Consider the following 16,545-nt stretch of genomic DNA (forward strand, 5'->3'; position numbering starts at 1 on the left):
CCCTCCTCACGGCCCCCCTTCTCCCCCGCCCCGCCCCCTCCTCACGGCCCCCCTTCTCCCCTTCCCCGCCCCCTCCTCACGGCCCCCGCCCCGCCCGCCCCTCCTCACCTCCCCGCCCCCCTCCTCGCCCCCGCCCCGCCCCCCTCCTCTCCCCTTCCTCACGGCCCGCCCCCTCCTCACCTCCCCCGCCCCCTCCTCGCTGCCCCTCTTCTCCCCCGCCCCCGCCCCCTCCCCTCCCCCTCCTCCTGGCCCCCGCCCCGCCCCCTCCTCTCGGCCCCGCCCCTCCTGTCCCCCGCAGGGCCGGGATGCGGGGGTCGCGGGCGCTGCGGGCGCTGCGGGCGCTGCGGGCGCTGCTGGCCTTGGTGCTGCTCAGCTACACGCTGCTGCTCGGGGCGCTGCTGCTGGCCGGCTGGACCACCTACCTGCTGGTGCTGAAGTGACGGCCGCGGGCGCCATGGGGCCGGCCCGGCCCTGCCGCCGCGGGGCAGCGCGCCCCCGGGACCGGCCGGCCCGGGCCTAGAGCCGGCGCGGGGGGGGCTTCCCCTCCCCGCCTCCCGGGGCGGGGCTCCCGGAGCTCCTCCCCTCCTCGCCTCCCTGGGGCGGGGCTCCCGGAGCTCCTCCCCTCCCCGCCTCCCGGGGCGGGGCTCCCGGAGCTCCTCCCCTCCCCGCCTCCCGGGGCGGGGCTCCCGGAGCTCCTCCCCTCCCCACCTCTTGGGGCGGGGCGGGGCGGGGCGGGGCTCCCGGAGCTCCTCCCCTCCCCGCCTCCCGGGGCGGGGCTCCCGGAGCTCCTCCCCTCCCCGCCTCCCGGGGCGGGGCTCGCCGCGGAGCTCCTCCCCCTCCCCGCCTCCCGGGGCGCGAGCGCTCCTGCCGCCCCCGGGGCGCGACCCACGGCCACGCGTGCCCTTCTCCCTCCCCTGCCCCCCCCCCGCCCCGGCAGCCCCCGGGCCCCGCCACGCCCCTCCCCCTCTGGTTTCTACGAGGGGCGGGGCGCACAGCCGCGTGCGCCCCGGGGGGCGTGCCCGCGGAGCCCCACCCCCAAGGCGGGGCCGAGCCCTCTCGTCCTATCAGCGCCGGCCTCGCTGACGCGTCACTTCCGGCTCCCGCGGCCCGCGGTGGAATGGCGGCTCTGAGGAGCTCGGTCCTGCGCGGCATCGGCTCCTTCCTCAGGTACTGAGGCCGCGCGCGGAGCGGCAGCGGGGTCCGGCCCCCGCCACGGCGGGGCTGCGGCAGCTCCCCGGGGATCCCGCTCGGCCCCCGACTTGTCTAGGCCGCGCTTGGAGGGCGGAGGCCGGCCCGGGAGCAGCCCCGGCCGTTACCGCCCGTTCTGCGGCTCCCCGCGCCCCGGCACGGCGCCCCCGAGTCAGCCCTGTTCGGCCCCGCGTTTGCCCACCATGACCCCACCCCAGCCCCGGGGGGCGGCAGCGCGGGCTCGTTCCGTTGGCTTGCCCGAGGAGGAAGCCAGCTCCCGGGCGTCCAAAGCCTCGCAGCCCCCGTGTTGGCGGCGGCGCAGACGAGGAAGCCGAGGCCCAGCGGCCCAGCGAGAGCGGTCCACTGGACGCCGAACCTGACTGCCCAAGGGTCACTGTCGGCGGCCTGACCCGATGGGCGGTGGGAGCCCCCGTAGAGCGTTGCTCTGGCGCTGCCCACAGCCCCGGCCGACTCTCACCGCTTGTTAGGCTCAGGAAAATTAACACCTGGCTGCTTTTTCCTAACCTGGGAGCCCCCGGGGCACCTCTGTTCCTCTGGAAGGTCTTGCCTTTGGCTGCCCCCCCCCCCCCGGGACTTAGAATACTTATTACGGTACACTCTTGGTAACATTTCAGGTTGGCGACTTTTTTTAAATGACTAGGAACATATTGGATTGGTATTGGTTAGAGGAACTTGAGCAGGGTAAGCAAGGAGAAAGAGCTAATATGTCTATCTCCCCCCAAAATAATCAAAAAGTCCTTTTACAGATGGATTCATAATATTTCTGACTTACAGGTGGAGTGTTCCAGTGATAGTAAAGTCAAGGAGATGCCGTTTCACAGATTTGGTGAGACCCTGGCACAGAACAATGGCAGTGGGCTTGGGAGTAACCCTGTGTGCAGTTCCCGTAGTACAGGTAGGTGATTATACTTGGTGGCTTTAGCACCTTGAGCAAAAACATTCAATAAATGTTTGTTGAATTCAGATCTCATGAGGTATTGAAGCACTGACTTAATATTGTGGCTCTATCCCTTTGCAGTAAGGTTTGAGTGAAACGTTTATTCCTAATGGCATTATTCCAGTGTTTGGCACATTAGCATTTTATAAATGCTTGTGTACTGATTGGTTGGTCTCCTAGAAAACCTTCTTACCTGTGTAATTCAGTCCAAATTCTTACTGGAATTCAAAACCTAAGTTCCAAAATTCCATCTAGTTCCCTCTCCAATCTCTCACTACTTCCTTACATGGACCCTTACATGAACCCTATCTTCTAGCTTGGATTGCCTCATCATTGATGTTTGAAAACACCTAATTGATTCTGACTTTCTTTTCTGCCTATCCAAGATCTATTTTTTTATTTTTTAATTTAATTTAATTTTTTTTAGGTCTTTTGCAAGGCAATAGGGTTAAGTGGCTTGCCCAAAGCCACACAGCTAGGTAGTGTCTGAGGCCGGATTTGAACTCAGGTACTCCTGACTCCAGGCCCAGTGCCCTATCCACTGCACCACCTAGCTGCCCCCTATTCAAGATCTACCCATCATTCCTGGACCAGTTCAAGGCTGGCCCTCCATAATACCTTCCCTCAGTAACTACAATCTGTATTGATTGACTTCTTGACTGCTCATTTATTTTGGCCCTTGTTTATACTGATGCAGTCTTTTGTGTGTGTGAGTCATTTGTGTGAAGACCACATGACTTTTTCCTACTCTTCCCAAAGTAATTCAGATGGTGTTGAAAGTACCACCAATATTTGCTGAATAGAATGGTGTCCATATTGTACAGTAAAGTAGCTTTTATTTCTCACATTGTGGGTTACATGTTACAATTCCATAAGACTCCTGAGAAATCAGGAGAAATCAAGCCCCAAAGGTCAGACAACATATTACAACTACTTTCATCAGCCAGTTGTTTTAAGCTACACTAAAAATAGCAAAGGGAAAAAACATGTTGATAAGGAAAAGCCAAGTGGAATGCAAAGCATGACCAGAACAGCAACCATTCAGTAAGGCAGTCCCAGTCATCTATGACCTGGCTCAACTATTATCAGTGTTTAACTTAATCTGGCTATTTCTCTTTCTCTCCAGTGTGAGGAAAGGGGATTATTGGGGTGAAGAGTGTTTGGACTGGGCCTATCTTGGAAAGACTGAGCACTTACAGGTCTGATGCTACTACTGATCAACACAAAGCTCAACCACCAAGTCCCAAGAGCTCACCAGATTGGTGCTAGACATAGTGTGAACACCAAACTGGCTTAGCCCACTATAACTCAAAACTACTAACCTCAAAAAATCACTAGCCTCAGCCTCCATGATAACAGGGATTGCAAGCATATGCTGTCACATCTGGATGATGTGATTTTTTTTTTTTGACCTGATGGATCAAGTGGTTTCCCTAAGCTTCTGTGCTATAACTTAGTATTGTTGTGTATGAAATATATACAAACATAAATATCTGTTGTTTAAATATTATTATTAACTGTTTGCCTTTTACTTTTCAGAAAAGTATTCTGGTGCCTTATTCAGGAGATTCACATTTAGGAAAAAGTTTGTTTCTCATGTCCTTGGGTTTTTGTGTTAAAGGCTTGACAGCTCTGAGGACCAATCTTTAAATGGCCTCTAATGTCTTTGCTTTCTTATGGACAAGAGTTGGAACAGGAACCTTCCCCTAAATGCAAACACTTTGTTTTTCAGAGGACAGACACATACTCTCTTAGTAATGAAGCACTGATGAGGAGAGCAGTTTCCATGGTGACTGACAGTACCTCCACCTTTCTTTCACAAACAACATATGCATTGATTGAAGCCATCACAGAGTACACTAGGGTAAGTTTGTTCTCATTGGAGCTATTTACAACCACCTGTGATTTATCTAAATCTGTGAAGTAAAGACTTAGCATGGATCAGGAAAAGGAAAAGATTCATGGCTTCTTTTGTCTATCAGCTTTGACTTTATTGTCCTAAATTGTTAGCAAACAAATATTAGCATTGACAATTCTGCATTTTCCCCTCCTCTAGTGAAACTACATCTTGATAGAGACTAGAGATTGGAAATAGGAATGAGGATAAGGAAGAAAAGCTTAAGGCCTGGATTAGCCATTAATTGGCTCTTGGAAAATCCTCTAATTGACTACCAGAAGACCTGGTATTAGTCAAAAGCTATTTCTTGCACATGAAAATCTCTAGAGAAAGATAGAATCTGGCTGCTTAACATTAAACTCGGCAAAACTCTGAAGATGTTGCCCTCGGCCTTGGCCTGATGGCATCCAAGCTAACTATTGGTTTCCTCTTTAATGAAAACATTCCAGTACTTGGCCTTAATGCAAGGGCAGTTTCCTGTAGACAAGAACCATTTCATTTTTGGCTTTATGTCCCAGGTAACTCATGCAGAGCTTTCCCCTTATTAGGCACTTAGTGAATTTTTTAAAAAATTTACGAGTTCTGATCTGACCATCCTGCTGAGATCCTTTTAAACCAACTCATCTCTTTTCTTGCAGGCTGTTTACACGTTAGTGTCTCTCTATCGACAATACTCAAGTTTAATTGGGAAAATGAATTCTCAAGAGGAAGATGCAGTGTGGCAGGTGATCATAGGAGCCAGAGTTGAGGTGAAAAAAATTCCCAAACCTAATTTGTAGTTGTCACCATTTCCATTTCCTCCAGGCTACAAACTGTGAAATTGAGTTACCTCACCACTATCTTCCAATAAACTTGCATCTTAAGGAAGTCACTTCTACTGTCTTTCTACTTTTCCCAGTTGAAATATTTGCTTTGATTTTCAGATGTCTTCAAAGCAGGAAGAGTATTTAAAGCTCGAAACAGCCTGGATGACTGCTGTGAGTCTCTCCGAGATGGCAGCAGAAGCAGCCTATCAGTCAGGTATGCAGCCAGCAGCAGGATTCCAAGACACCCCACCCATCCTCAGCTAAGGACAGGCAAATTTTTATCGAAGTTTGGAGTATGGCAGCTTCGTCCTCTTAGTGTGGAGAGGAGACTGATGGTGTAATGGGAACCTTGGCTGCTGCCTCCCCTCTGGCATGGAGCCTTCCCAACAGCCTGAGAGTGTAACCAAGAACCATTTCCTGCCAGGGACAGAGAGCATCACCTGACCATTCAGAGAAAGTCAAATTCATGGAGGAACTCCCCCCCCCCCTAAAAAAAATTAAAAGGAAAGTTGCTCACACAGTAAGTTAGAGAATTGATGCCTAAGGCCTACCCTGAGTGCCATCCCAGGTGGTGCTTTGAGCAAATCTGCAGTCTTTGTGTGCTGAATGTGTTTAAAAGCAAAACCTTTGCTCTTGGGCAGGGTGAGCTGGAGGAAGAGTTTAGTTCTAATGAAGAGCATTATGTCCCTTCTGTGAATACAGCTATCAGCAGAGCTAGGACATTAACCAGGTAATTGGACATGAGGATCTTAGGAATTGGGCCTGAGCAGTCTGAAGAACTGGGCCACACATAACATTTTAGAACTTGAAAGGATCTGAGAGCTGACTAAGGCCTCCTGAGCTCCTCTTATAGAGTAGGAAACTGAGGTCCAGAGAGGGGAAGAGATTTGCCCCAAGTCAGACAATTAGTTAGTAATAGCTCCTTCCAGATTATATTATTATTCTGTGAAAATGACTAGAATTTTCTTGTGACAGGCAGTATGGCTTGTGGGAAGAGCATGAGAATCAGATATAAAGGCCTTACTTTGTCCATCTTAAGGCATGTCTTGGAAGTCACTTAAGGTCTCAGAGCTTGTTTTCTCACCCAGAAGCCACCACTTCTGCTCACAACGCTCATTACTATATTCCTTTGTCTTCAAAGAGCCTTTCTTCACAAGATGATCATCACAGATTATTACCCCCATTTTGCAAGTATAAAATCAGGTTGAGAACCCTTTAATGGTACAAAGAAATAAGGGAGTCTGAACCTTGGTCTGCAGCTTGACATCAGAGGGAGTCCCAAAAGTAACATTAACAAGTGTGGCAGGACACGTCGGGTTCTATTTTCCATTAGCTAACCCAAGTGGCACAGGAAGCACTTTTTTACTGTGCTTTCAGAGGTGCTGAAGGAAGATGCTGTTATCATTTATAGGGAAATACCTTGATTGTTAAAAAAGATTAGCCAGAGAAAGGAGACCAGTTTGCTGAGCCTCTTCTATCTGTAAACAGCAGCCCCTGGGAAGGAGGGACTTGGGAGTCCTGGACACCTGGGGGGGCGGGGTATCGCTGGGCGAGGGGGAGAGAGTGGCCATGGCCTAGGAGTGATATGAAGAATAGTGTTCCAAGGGAACACAAATTGTAGTTCAAGTTCCTAAACAAAATTCTTTGGCCCTGTTTGGGCTGCCGTGCTTTTGTGTTGTTTTCACCTGGAAGCTTTACTTGTTCATGAGCCAATTTGGCATTTCTCATCTCTGCTGCTGCTGACTGAAGTTGCTCTGTTTCCAGGTGCCGATCAGGCCTCAGTCACTGCTCGAAATCATGTTCAGCTGGTGAAGACTCAAGTTCAGGAAGTGCGCCAACTCTCACAGACAGCCGAGACCAAGTTGGCTGAGGCCCAGACTGAAGAGCTATGCTCCAAACGCCAAGAGGAGCAGGAAGAAGGGGCTTCAACCCAGAGTCCAGGCATTGGGGGATCTCTGCTGACAGACCCTGAAGAAGAGGCCTACTTAAGGGAGGACTGAGGAGGCGCCTCTCCCCATGGGCACTAACACTGTGAATGTGGTTACCTTGATTGCCTTTGAAAACAAAATTAGAAAAGTGGAGGAAGCCAGGCTGGGGGGGGGGGGGGGGGGGCTAGTTATAATACCTTTTCTGAGTTAGGCAGCAGGTTCCAAGTTCTGTGAGCCCCAGAGATCCCATTCACCTCATCTCCAATTTGGATCACCAAATGAGTAGTGTTCTTGGCCATCTAGCTACATACATCTTTTAAACATTTCAAGGTATGAAAGCTGCCTTTCTTGAGTTTTTTCCTGGATAGAAACTCAACCTCCCTTAATCACCTGGGGGCCAGGGGATTGTAGCCCTCTTACTAGTTTAAGTAATGTTATCCTCCATTTTCAACCCTATTCAGGTTTTCAAATATAAGTTATTTAAGCATTGGTTCCCTCTTGGGGGAATGTGAGTTGGGGGGGGGGGGGGTCCTGTTTGTAGTTTTTGTTTTTTAAAAGTTCATGCCCTCTTTGACCTGTCTTACCTTTAGTCTTAAGTGTGGCTAAGATAAGTGCCTGGCCTGGCCTTGTGAGGCCTGGCTGCACCATTGGGAAAGGTACTTCATGTAATGTGTTTGTACTTGATAATGAAACAGGAGTCACTTAGATGAAACATCTGCCTACCTTGTGTTGCTTTGTTTCCTTTTAGTAGTCTCAATTTGGTGGGGGGCACTAGTATATGTAAATTACTAGCAAGATTTATCTGTCTGGAATGAAGCTATCCAGAGTTAAACCACATCTGGGGATTGTAAAAAAGCCTTTCCTTACCTGGAGCCCACTTGTTTCTTTAAAAACTTATGCTTTGATGGAGAAGATGGAGCTTCGTTGAGATAAACTCTGGGGCTACTGGCCCCATTCAAGATTCTCCCATCCATTAGTGAGGCTCTTTTTGTGTGTTTTTAATCAAAAGTTAAAGGAAACAATATAGGACATGATTTCCCATTAAGCTACATTAGTTTGAAAGCTCTCCATTTTTATAGAAAGTAACCAGTAGCAAAATTCTCTACTAGCCTCTAAACACTACTGAACCTCTCACACACTTCCTCAGCCAGTCTATTGGGCCAGATTGGGAAGGGCAGCACACCTCAGGCCCTCATCCTTCACCAAAGCCCAGGTAGTCCACATCTCCAGGGGGCTGAGACGGTGTACCAGCAGCAGCCCCTTGTACAGACAAGGGTCCAGGGGGTCCAGAGGTCGACGAATCCCAAAGGTCTTGAATCCTGCATGATGCGTTGGCTTCACTCCTAGTTTCTTCAGGCACATCCCCACAAAAACATCATCGATGGGAAATAAGTCCACTTCCTCCACAGCAGTCTGGAGCCCTCGAAAGGTTGCCTGGGACATCACATAACCTCCGCCTCCCGCATAGGGTGGGTAGTGGCGAGCCCGATACATGGAAGGGGGGATGAAATACTTGACCCTAGTGTTTCTGTTAGGCAGGGCTTCACTGATCACATCCCCCACAAAGAGATCCTGGGTGGGATCTTGCCCTTCTAAGAACTCCAGGACATTGGGTACATGGACAAAGACATCATCATCCCCTTTGAGAACAAACTGGGCCTGTGGACAGCTGGTGGCCAGCCACCTTTGGAAATGAAGCTCCTTCAAAGTCAAGTTGAAAAAGTCTTCAGTGAAGTTCCACTGTAAAATGTCATCAAATTCCTGACTTTCATAAACCAACAACTGAGGGGGTGGGGAAGTTCCCCCTACTCCCAAGAGAAATACTAGTTTTAACTGCTGCCCCCTACTCTGGGCCCTAACTCGGCCCCAGGTGCTTCGGATGGCTGCACGTCGGTCCACGTGAGCAGGCAGTGATTTGATTGCCAGCAGGAGAAAGGTGTCAGCAGGGCAGCCTGTGGGCTGTAACAGGGTAGAGAAGTTCCGGCAGTGCTTATAGGTCAGAAAGAGGCGATGACGAATAGGCAGGATGGAGGATGCATTGGTCACTTCAGAATTGGGTAGACACAGGCTGCGATGGGATACTGGGGGTGCCCAGAAGGGATGCCTCCCCAAAGGGCGCCCTACCTGCCGTGGGGCCACAGGAGGTAGTGCTGGCTTGGCCTCCTTTTTCAAAAAGAGAAGACATGTGAAGAGTGTCACTGACAGACTGTACAAAGCAAGCCAACCAAGTCTACGGGACATCTCGAGGCCTGAATGGCCCTCAACCCTGCAGAGAAAAGAAAGCTTTGTGAGCAAAGAATCCAACTGGGCTGCTCAGTGGCTTATAAAAAAATTCCCTGAGTTCCATGAAGGATACTCCAAGAATAAGTAGAAAATCATGAGAAATCATGGAGCTTTCAGACTATTCTCTACACTGAGAGCTGAGCTGGGAGCTGCAAGCTCTAAACACTACACTGTTGATTTCAGAAGGCTGAAACATAACCAAAAGATCCTCTTTGGCAAAAGTAGGCACTCAAAAAAGGTTTATTGAATTAACTTTCCTTAATAACCCCTCGTGGATATGCTTACATCTGTATGCTCTCTGATGGATAATGAAATTCTTTAAAGCTTATTCCCCACTGAGACTTTAAGGAAGTGTTTCATTTCCTAACATAAAACTTGTTCCTTTTAGACCTGAAAGGAAATCTTTTGGATCTTGCTTTTGGTAAATGAATTCATGTTTAACTTGAACTTTGTGATTCTGAAGATTTAAGATTTGGATTATGGTTTGCTCCGAGCCTCAGGTTTTTACCAGTGAGTCCTGGTTTTTGTTTAATATGAGGCATTTTCCTGACCTGACTTCTGGTTCGATTGCTGCACACTGGGTTAGGGCTGAGATGCAGTGGCAGCAGAGATGGACACATGAGACACCCGAGTTGGCTCTAAGTCCAAATGGCAGTTCCCTTCTCTTGTAGCAGCTCTAAACACAAACCCAAGAAATCCAACTACAGGGATCTAGGAGCAGTATCTGATGAGCTCTGAGTTTAAGGTCCAAGCAGACTAGAGTCAACAAGGTCACAGACCTATTTTATTTGGAATGCTATTCCACATGCCATCTCCTGACTTCGAATGTTTTCACTGGTTGTCCCCTTGTCTAGAATTCTCTGGTCATCTCTGCCTCTGACTTCCCTAAGTCCTAGCTAAAAACCTCTCTTCAAGAACCCTGCTTTCCCCTTTATGCTGAGGACTCTTTTAATCATCTCCATTTTAGCCCGTATGGGTCTTGTGTGAACAAAGCTGTTTGACTGTCTATTCCATTAGAGCATGAGCTCCTTTAATGGCAGAGACTGTCTTTTGCCTTCCTTTGTATCTCTGCACTGAGCCCAGTGGCAGGCCCTTAGCAGGTGCTTCATCTAGGTTTATTGACTCGACAGTTAAGTCAACTTCTGTGATTCAGAAGAGGCGAGATCGATCGGGTCAATTCCTTCTACAAACATTGGAAAAACAAGGGCCAGGGCAAGGCGCAGAGAGTGCAGACAGGGAGATGAATAGGCCTCAGGTCCCCAAACCCAAATCACACTGACGGATTAAAAACAAGTCACAGAGGAGCTGGAGGGGGGAGAGGAGGGAGGGAGAGGAGAAAGAGATCCACAGGCTGGGAAAGGTTTCACAAAGGCGGCCTTTTTACTGACCCTTGAAAGACAGTGGGCTTTTGATGGGCAGAGGCTGGGGGAGGGGAGGGGAGAACAGGGGAGCAGTTGGAGTGGAGGGAACAGGAGCAAGAGCCAGGAGAGGATGCCCCAGTCAGTTCAGTTCAGCAAACCCTTCTCGAATACTCTCTCTGCGAGGGCATATGGCCTGGGAGAGTGGAAGTGAGGCAGGCCCTGCAGACCGCAGCTTTAATGGCCGATCTGATCTGGGCCGGAGCAAAGCAGGGGATGCTCCTGAGGAGACAGCCTTGAGCTGTGTCACCTCCCCAGACGCGGGGCCGTTTCTCCCCTGACGCCCCAGGGCTGCCTCTTGGGGCTTCTCAGCTGGGGGAGTTGCTGGAGTAGGCGGCTTCTGAGGTTTCTTCCAGCTCCGGGGATCTCATCTTACAGATAAGGAGGGGGAAGCCCGGGAGCTGCAGCAACGGGAGGAGGCCCCGACCCCCAGCCCCGCCAGTCCCAAACCGGAGGATTTCCCAGGGAGGGCGGGAGGGGTCCGAGGCCGGGGCGCCCCTGGGGCCGCGAGGTGCGGTGAGCTTCCGAAGCCCCTCCGGGACCGGCTGACCGCTCCTCCGCCGCAGCGGCCGCAGAGACCGGGCCCCGGGCCCCGGCCCCCGCCCATCCAGCGGGGGTCCAGAGAGGACAAAAGCCGCTGGCCCCCCGCCAGGAAGGGGCCCTCCGGGGGGCGGGCAGCCCAGGGAGGTGCGCCCCGAGGGGGCGCCCGGCATCCCCCCCACCCCAGGTCCGGGCTGCCCCGAGCGCCCCCGCCCCGCGCCCCTACCTGGCCCGCGGCTCATGCACTCGGCCGGCACCTGTGCGGGGAGAGGAGGGCGGGGAGCTCTGCGGGGATTCCCGGGCCAGCGGGGGCGGGGCGGGGGCGGGGACGGGGCGGGGCCCCAGGCGGCCAATGAGAGCCCCCGAGCCGGGGTCGCCCGGGCAACGCGCGGGGAGCCACGCCCCCCAGCGGCTCGGCCGCCCCCAGCCCTCGGGGTAGCCCGGGACGCGGAGCCCGGAGGGTGGAGGGGGCCGCGCGCCTGAGCCGGGCCCGGGCTGCAAAAGCGCGGCAAAGGCTGGAGCCCGGGCCCGGGGCGGGCGGGAGGCGGGGAGGCGGGGCCGCGGGGCGGGGAGGCGGGGCCGCGGGGCGGGGAGGCGGGTCCGGGAGGCGGGGCCGCGGGGCGGGGAGGCGGGGCCCCGGGGAGGCGGAGAGGCGGGGCCGCGGGGAGGCGGGGCCCCGGGGAGGCGGAGAGGCGGGGCCCCGGGGAGGCGGGGAGGCGGGGCCTCGGGGAGGCGGGGAGGCGGGGCCGCGGGGCGGGGAGGCGGGGCCGCGGGGAGGCGGAGAGGCGGGGCCGCGGGGAGGCGGGGCCCCGGGGAGGCGGAGAGGCGGGGCCCCGGGGAGGCGGGGAGGCGGGGGCCGGGAGGCGGAGAGGCGGGGCCCCGGGGAGGCGGGGAGGCGGGGCCCCGGGGAGGGGGGGAGGCGGGGAGGCGGGGCCGCGGGGAGGCGGGGCCGCGGGGCGGGGAGGCGGGTCCGGGAGGCGGGGAGGCGGGGCCGCGGGGCGGGGAGGCGGGGCCCCGGGGAGGCGGAGAGGCGGGGCCGCGGGGAGGCGGGGCCCCGGGGAGGCGGGGAGGCGGGGCCTCGGGGAGGCGGGGCGCCGCTCCTGCTCGCCTCCCATTGGCCCGCTCCCCTGCCACTCTCCGGGAGGCCCAACCCCGGGGTCTCTGGCCTCCAAGGCCCCAGAAGCGCGTGCGGCCGCGGAGAGCGCGGGCGAGGGAGGAGGCGACGCCTCGGCGGCGGCGCCAGGGGCGCGGGACTCGGGCAGCCGAGCAGAGCCGGCGGAACCCCGAGGGGCCCCGTGCTGCCCCCCAGCACGCCGACAGCCGCGCCTCCAAGGTACGTGAAGCCCGGGGGGCACAGCAGCGGGGTTCGAAGGACCTCAGACTCCGGACACTAGCGTGACCCCGGCCCAGCCACCGCAGCCCGCTGCCCATCGGGCCATCCCCCCGAGGCGGGCGTGGCCCAGCCCCTCCCCCACCGGCTCTGCCCCGCGGCCTGCAGGTGCTTTTAATCTATTGACTTGGCCCGAGGGTTTTCTTAGCGCCCCCCCACAGGTGTGCCCGTGGACCATCTGCGCCCACCTGTGGCGGAGCCGCCACAGTCGTTTGTCCCAAACACAGTGATGTCATGGGACGGAGGACAAGACCCCACCGACCAGTCCTGAAAATTATGTTATATTTCTGCGGGAGATGGGAAGAGGAGTGAAACTGGGAAACGTTTTAGGCACGAAAAATTAAAGTCTAAAAATGTATTCAAAACTAAAAAAAAAAAGAATGCGCCTGCTTTGGCTAACATGAATACAGATTTTGCATTACTTCATATGTATGATTCACACTGCTTACCTTCTCAAAGGATGGGGGCAGAAGAAAGGGCGAGAATTTGGAACTCAACACTTTAAACATTTTTACATTTAATTGGGAATTATTTTGCAAAATAAATTTTATATGTATGTATATATATATATGTACACACACACACACACACACACACACACAAAAAAAAATAACGATCTTTCCAACCCAGTGACCTCAGACATCCTCCTAGGAATCAGCCCCTGAGGGTTGTAGCCTGTTAGTTGATCTTGCTGGTATTCCACAGCCACTGAAACCGCAGAAAAGAGAGTTCTGGACGCCAAAATCCTCCGAGCTTTCCACTGCTTCAGCATTATGTAATATTTTCAATGGAAATGGCATTTGAGACAAAGGTACTATTGGTAGCTTCCCATCAGCCTTGGAGCTGGAACCTGCCCTGATGTGTTTTTCTTGTTCTTTAGAATGTGAGACAATAAAGAGCCTGGCCTGTCTTTTCTATTTGTATCTCCCCCACTCAATCCGGTGCTTTGAAGAAAATAGTTAATAAATGCTTTATTTTTAAATGTTATTATTCCTTCATTTATTCATTCATAGAACTTAATAACATTTGGTTGCTTGAACCATGGGATCAAAGGGCATGAAGAACTTAGTAACATTTCATTTCAAATTCATCCTTTCATCATCCATCCATCCCATAAGCCAGCCAGCAGGCCATTCATTCATAATAATGTTAATTACTAGGGGGGCTAAGTGGCGCAGTGGATAGAGCAGGAGCCCTGGAGTCAGGAGTACCTGGGTTCAAATCCAGTCTCAGACACTTAATAATTACCTAGCTGTGTGGCCTTGGGGCAAGCCACTTAACCCCATTTGCCTTATAAAAACCTAAAAAAAAAAAATAATGTTAATTACTTGAATCAAAGGACCAAAGGGTATGAAAAGCTTAGTAACTTCATTTCTAGAACATCTGGACCAATTCTATACCAATATAGCTATGGGAAACCCTTCCTGGCTCCTCCAACTTTTCTAGGCACTAGTGATTAGAGTTAGCAACCCCATGAATAAGAATTTCTTTTGAAATGTAAAAAAGGATGTCTTGTATTAATTCTCCAGGCCTAGGACTCCATTAGCTGAAGGGATTTCTGGTGATAAAGATCTTAAAGGATAAAAAAATAACTCTACATTCGGAAGTTTTCCAGCATGGGGAATGGGGAGGGTAGGGAAGAGAGAAGCTTCTCATAATGAACTAAATATGTAATTAAATTGGAAGAGTAAAAGGAGAGATTCCCTAGAGTGCTATAGATTCTGTAGTCTCCTCACCTTCACCTCTCTTTTTTCTCATGTTTATTTCTCAAGCCTTGTAGCTCTCTGTATTCTTTTTTAATTTAATTAATTTAATTTAATTTTTTCTACCATTTACATGTAAAAATAATTTCTAACATTTGTATTTTTTATTTAGTTTCAAATTATTTTCCTTCCTCAGCCTCTTCCTTGAGAGGGCAAGCAATTTCATATTGGTCATACATGTGTAGTCATGCAATATTAGTCATGTTAAAATTAGTCATGTTAGAAAGCATAGCCTAAAATAAAAACATAGGAAAAATCAAGTAAAAAAAGTGTACTTTGAGGGGTGGGAAGGGGAGGGGAGGGAAGAAGACTAGAGTAGAGGAGAGATTTCTGAGGGGATTTTCATCTTGGGTCCTTCAGAGTCAACTTGGATCATTGTATTGTTGAAATCAGCAGCTAAGTCATTCACAGTTACAATATTGCTGATGTTGTAAATAATGCTCTCTTGGTTCTACTCACTTCACTTTATATCAGTTCATGTAAGTCCAGGTTTTTCTGAGAGCATCTAATTCATCATTTCTTATAGCTCAACCACTTCAGCAGGCAGCCTAAACCAGATTGAGGATAACTGAGGAAGTCTACCCCAAACATATGAAATCTTCCACTGGTAGAATGGGATGAAGAGAACAATTTGTTCCAATGCCCATGAAGTCAGCTGAAGCAGTTTCCATGGAGACATCTAAGACACCAAGATGATCCACTGCATCTAAAAACATCACCAGTTGTCTTGGCTCTGCCTTACTATGCTGAATAATGATGACTTTGGAAAAGAGAGTAAGCCAGGTTGACTTCATGCAGGTTTTCCTCACTTAAATCACATTTATGCATGCATCGAAAGACATCACTCATAACCATTCCTCAGAGTACTGTGGCAACAGGTAAGTGATAAAGCAGCAGGTATGGATACACTGGGACCTGTAGTCACAGCCCCTACACACACAGGTGGCCCAGGCATAGGATCATTTCCCCACTGAAAGCAGCAGTGAGATTTGGTATTTCCCTAGGTGACTGAGCAGCCCTTTTAAGGATCACTGCTCACCTCCTGATGTGAAAAAGGGGCTAGAAAAGTTGTCCTAAAAATTGTCTGCTTACCCAACCCTGACTTGATTACCTCAGCAAGTGGAGATCCTCCAGTAAGATTGACACACCAAAAAAATCTACAAAAACTTCAAAGAATAAGATCTTCACTGTGAAAGGGTTGTCAACTCTCCCCGGAGATTGAGGACCCTTTCACCTCCAGTGTTCCATGCTCTGCTGCTTCTTATTAATCGTATGCAGTCTTGCCACAGTGTGAGCAATTTGACAAGTTTCAGAATAAAAAGTAACTACTTGGAAAAAAAAACTTCTTCAAAGAAGATTCCACTCACCATCAGTGCATGGAATGTGTGCACACTCATAGACCACACAAGATCCAATAGACTTGAAAGACAAACAGCTCCTGTTGCAAGAGAACTCAGCAAGTATGGTATCTAAATAGCAGCCCTGAGTGAAACAAGACTGGCAAATGAAGGCCAGCTTATTGAAGTTGGAGCTGGAGCTGGATACATATTTTTCTAGAGTGGGCTGGTGAAAGGGAATACTGTGAAGCTGGGGTATCATAACTAATCTAGTCAACATTCTTGATTGCCTACCAAAAAGAGTGAATTACAGGCTTATGACAATGAGATTGCCACTTCCAAGGAAACACCATGCCACCATCATCAGTGCCTATGCTCCCATCATGACAAACACTGATGAAGTTAAAAATTTTAAGAAGACCTGGAGACACTTGCCATAAATGTACCAAAAGAAGACAAGCTTATAATTCTGGGTGACTTTAATGCTAGAGTAGGCTCAGATTACCTTGGAAGGAATGAAGTTGGAAACAGCAACAGCAATGGTCACCTTCTATTGAAGGCTGATACATCTCAAGACTTTCTCATCACAAACACTGTCTTCTGTTTACCTAAATGCAATAAAACTTCCTGGATGCACCCTTATAGAAAACATTGGCATCTAATAAACTATATAATTGTAAGGAGAAGAGATGGACAAGCTGTGTGAGTGACAAAGGCAGCGTATGGTTCAGAGGACTGGACTAATCACAGATTCATCCTTTATAAGCTAAATATTTGCATTCAACCAAAGTGGTGGCCCCAAAGCAAAATGAATACTAGAAGAATTAATGTCAAGAGATTGGAGTGTTTCTCTGAGCAGGAACAGTTTATTGCTAACTTGAAGGGAAAACTGAGCCAACACACAGTTGGCAACAGTAAAGCTGAAAAAGAGTGGGTAGCTCTCAGACCTGGTGTACAGCACTACATTTGCTCATCTGGGCCAGAACACTTGCAAGCACCAGGACTGGTTTGATGAAAATAATGGAGAAATACAGAAG

General features: G+C 51.0%; 3 protein-coding genes across 4 annotated transcripts; 2 read left to right on the forward strand and 1 right to left on the reverse strand.

Annotated features, from left to right (window-relative positions):
• Positions 1-298: 298 nt before the first annotated feature.
• Positions 299-508, forward strand: LOC141501513 (uncharacterized). Its single transcript, XM_074205527.1, has one exon. The coding sequence runs from the start codon at positions 306-308 to the stop codon at positions 438-440; it is 135 nt and encodes a 44-aa protein (XP_074061628.1). The 5' UTR covers positions 299-305; the 3' UTR covers positions 441-508.
• A 423-nt stretch (positions 509-931) lies between these two features.
• Positions 932-7,489, forward strand: DIABLO (diablo IAP-binding mitochondrial protein). Of its 2 annotated transcripts, none has more exons than XM_074205529.1 (6): positions 932-1,167; positions 1,984-2,104; positions 3,879-4,010; positions 4,682-4,792; positions 4,967-5,063; positions 6,614-7,489. In XM_074205529.1, the coding sequence occupies exons 1-6, from the start codon at positions 1,118-1,120 to the stop codon at positions 6,847-6,849; spliced, it is 747 nt and encodes a 248-aa protein (XP_074061630.1). In that variant the 5' UTR covers positions 932-1,117; the 3' UTR covers positions 6,850-7,489. The 2 variants fall into 2 exon arrangements, with proteins under 2 accessions (XP_074061630.1, XP_074061631.1); XM_074205530.1 differs by lacking the exon at positions 932-1,167 and adding an exon at positions 1,227-1,890.
• B3GNT4 (UDP-GlcNAc:betaGal beta-1,3-N-acetylglucosaminyltransferase 4) lies at positions 6,954-11,322 on the reverse strand. Its single transcript, XM_074205528.1, has 2 exons — positions 11,245-11,322; positions 6,954-9,043 (listed from the first exon to the last, which is right to left on the reverse strand). Exon 2 carries the CDS (start codon positions 9,016-9,018, stop codon positions 7,930-7,932), a length of 1,089 nt encoding a protein of 362 aa, XP_074061629.1. The 5' UTR covers positions 9,019-9,043; positions 11,245-11,322; the 3' UTR covers positions 6,954-7,929.
• Positions 11,323-16,545: the final 5,223 nt, after the last annotated feature.

Source organism: Macrotis lagotis, chromosome X (genome assembly GCF_037893015.1).
Source record: "Macrotis lagotis isolate mMagLag1 chromosome X, bilby.v1.9.chrom.fasta, whole genome shotgun sequence".
Lineage (NCBI taxonomy): Eukaryota > Metazoa > Chordata > Mammalia > Peramelemorphia > Peramelidae > Macrotis > Macrotis lagotis.

What these genes read in the sequence shown, in the direction of transcription:
- LOC141501513 (XM_074205527.1), top strand. Translation starts at nt 306, where the DNA reads ATGCGGGGGTCGCGGGCGCTGCGGGCGCTGCGGGCGCTGCGGGCGCTG.
- DIABLO (XM_074205529.1), top strand. Translation starts at nt 1,118, where the DNA reads ATGGCGGCTCTGAGGAGCTCGGTCCTGCGCGGCATCGGCTCCTTCCTC. An exon ending in GTGCAGTTCCCGTAGTACAG is followed by an intron (nt 2,105 to 3,878) that starts GTAGGTGATTAT and finishes TTTGTTTTTCAG; the next exon opens with AGGACAGACACATACTCTCT. An exon ending in TCATAGGAGCCAGAGTTGAG is followed by an intron (nt 4,793 to 4,966) that starts GTGAAAAAAATT and finishes TTTGATTTTCAG; the next exon opens with ATGTCTTCAAAGCAGGAAGA.
- B3GNT4 (XM_074205528.1), bottom strand. Translation starts at nt 9,018, where the DNA reads ATGTCCCGTAGACTTGGTTGGCTTGCTTTGTACAGTCTGTCAGTGACA.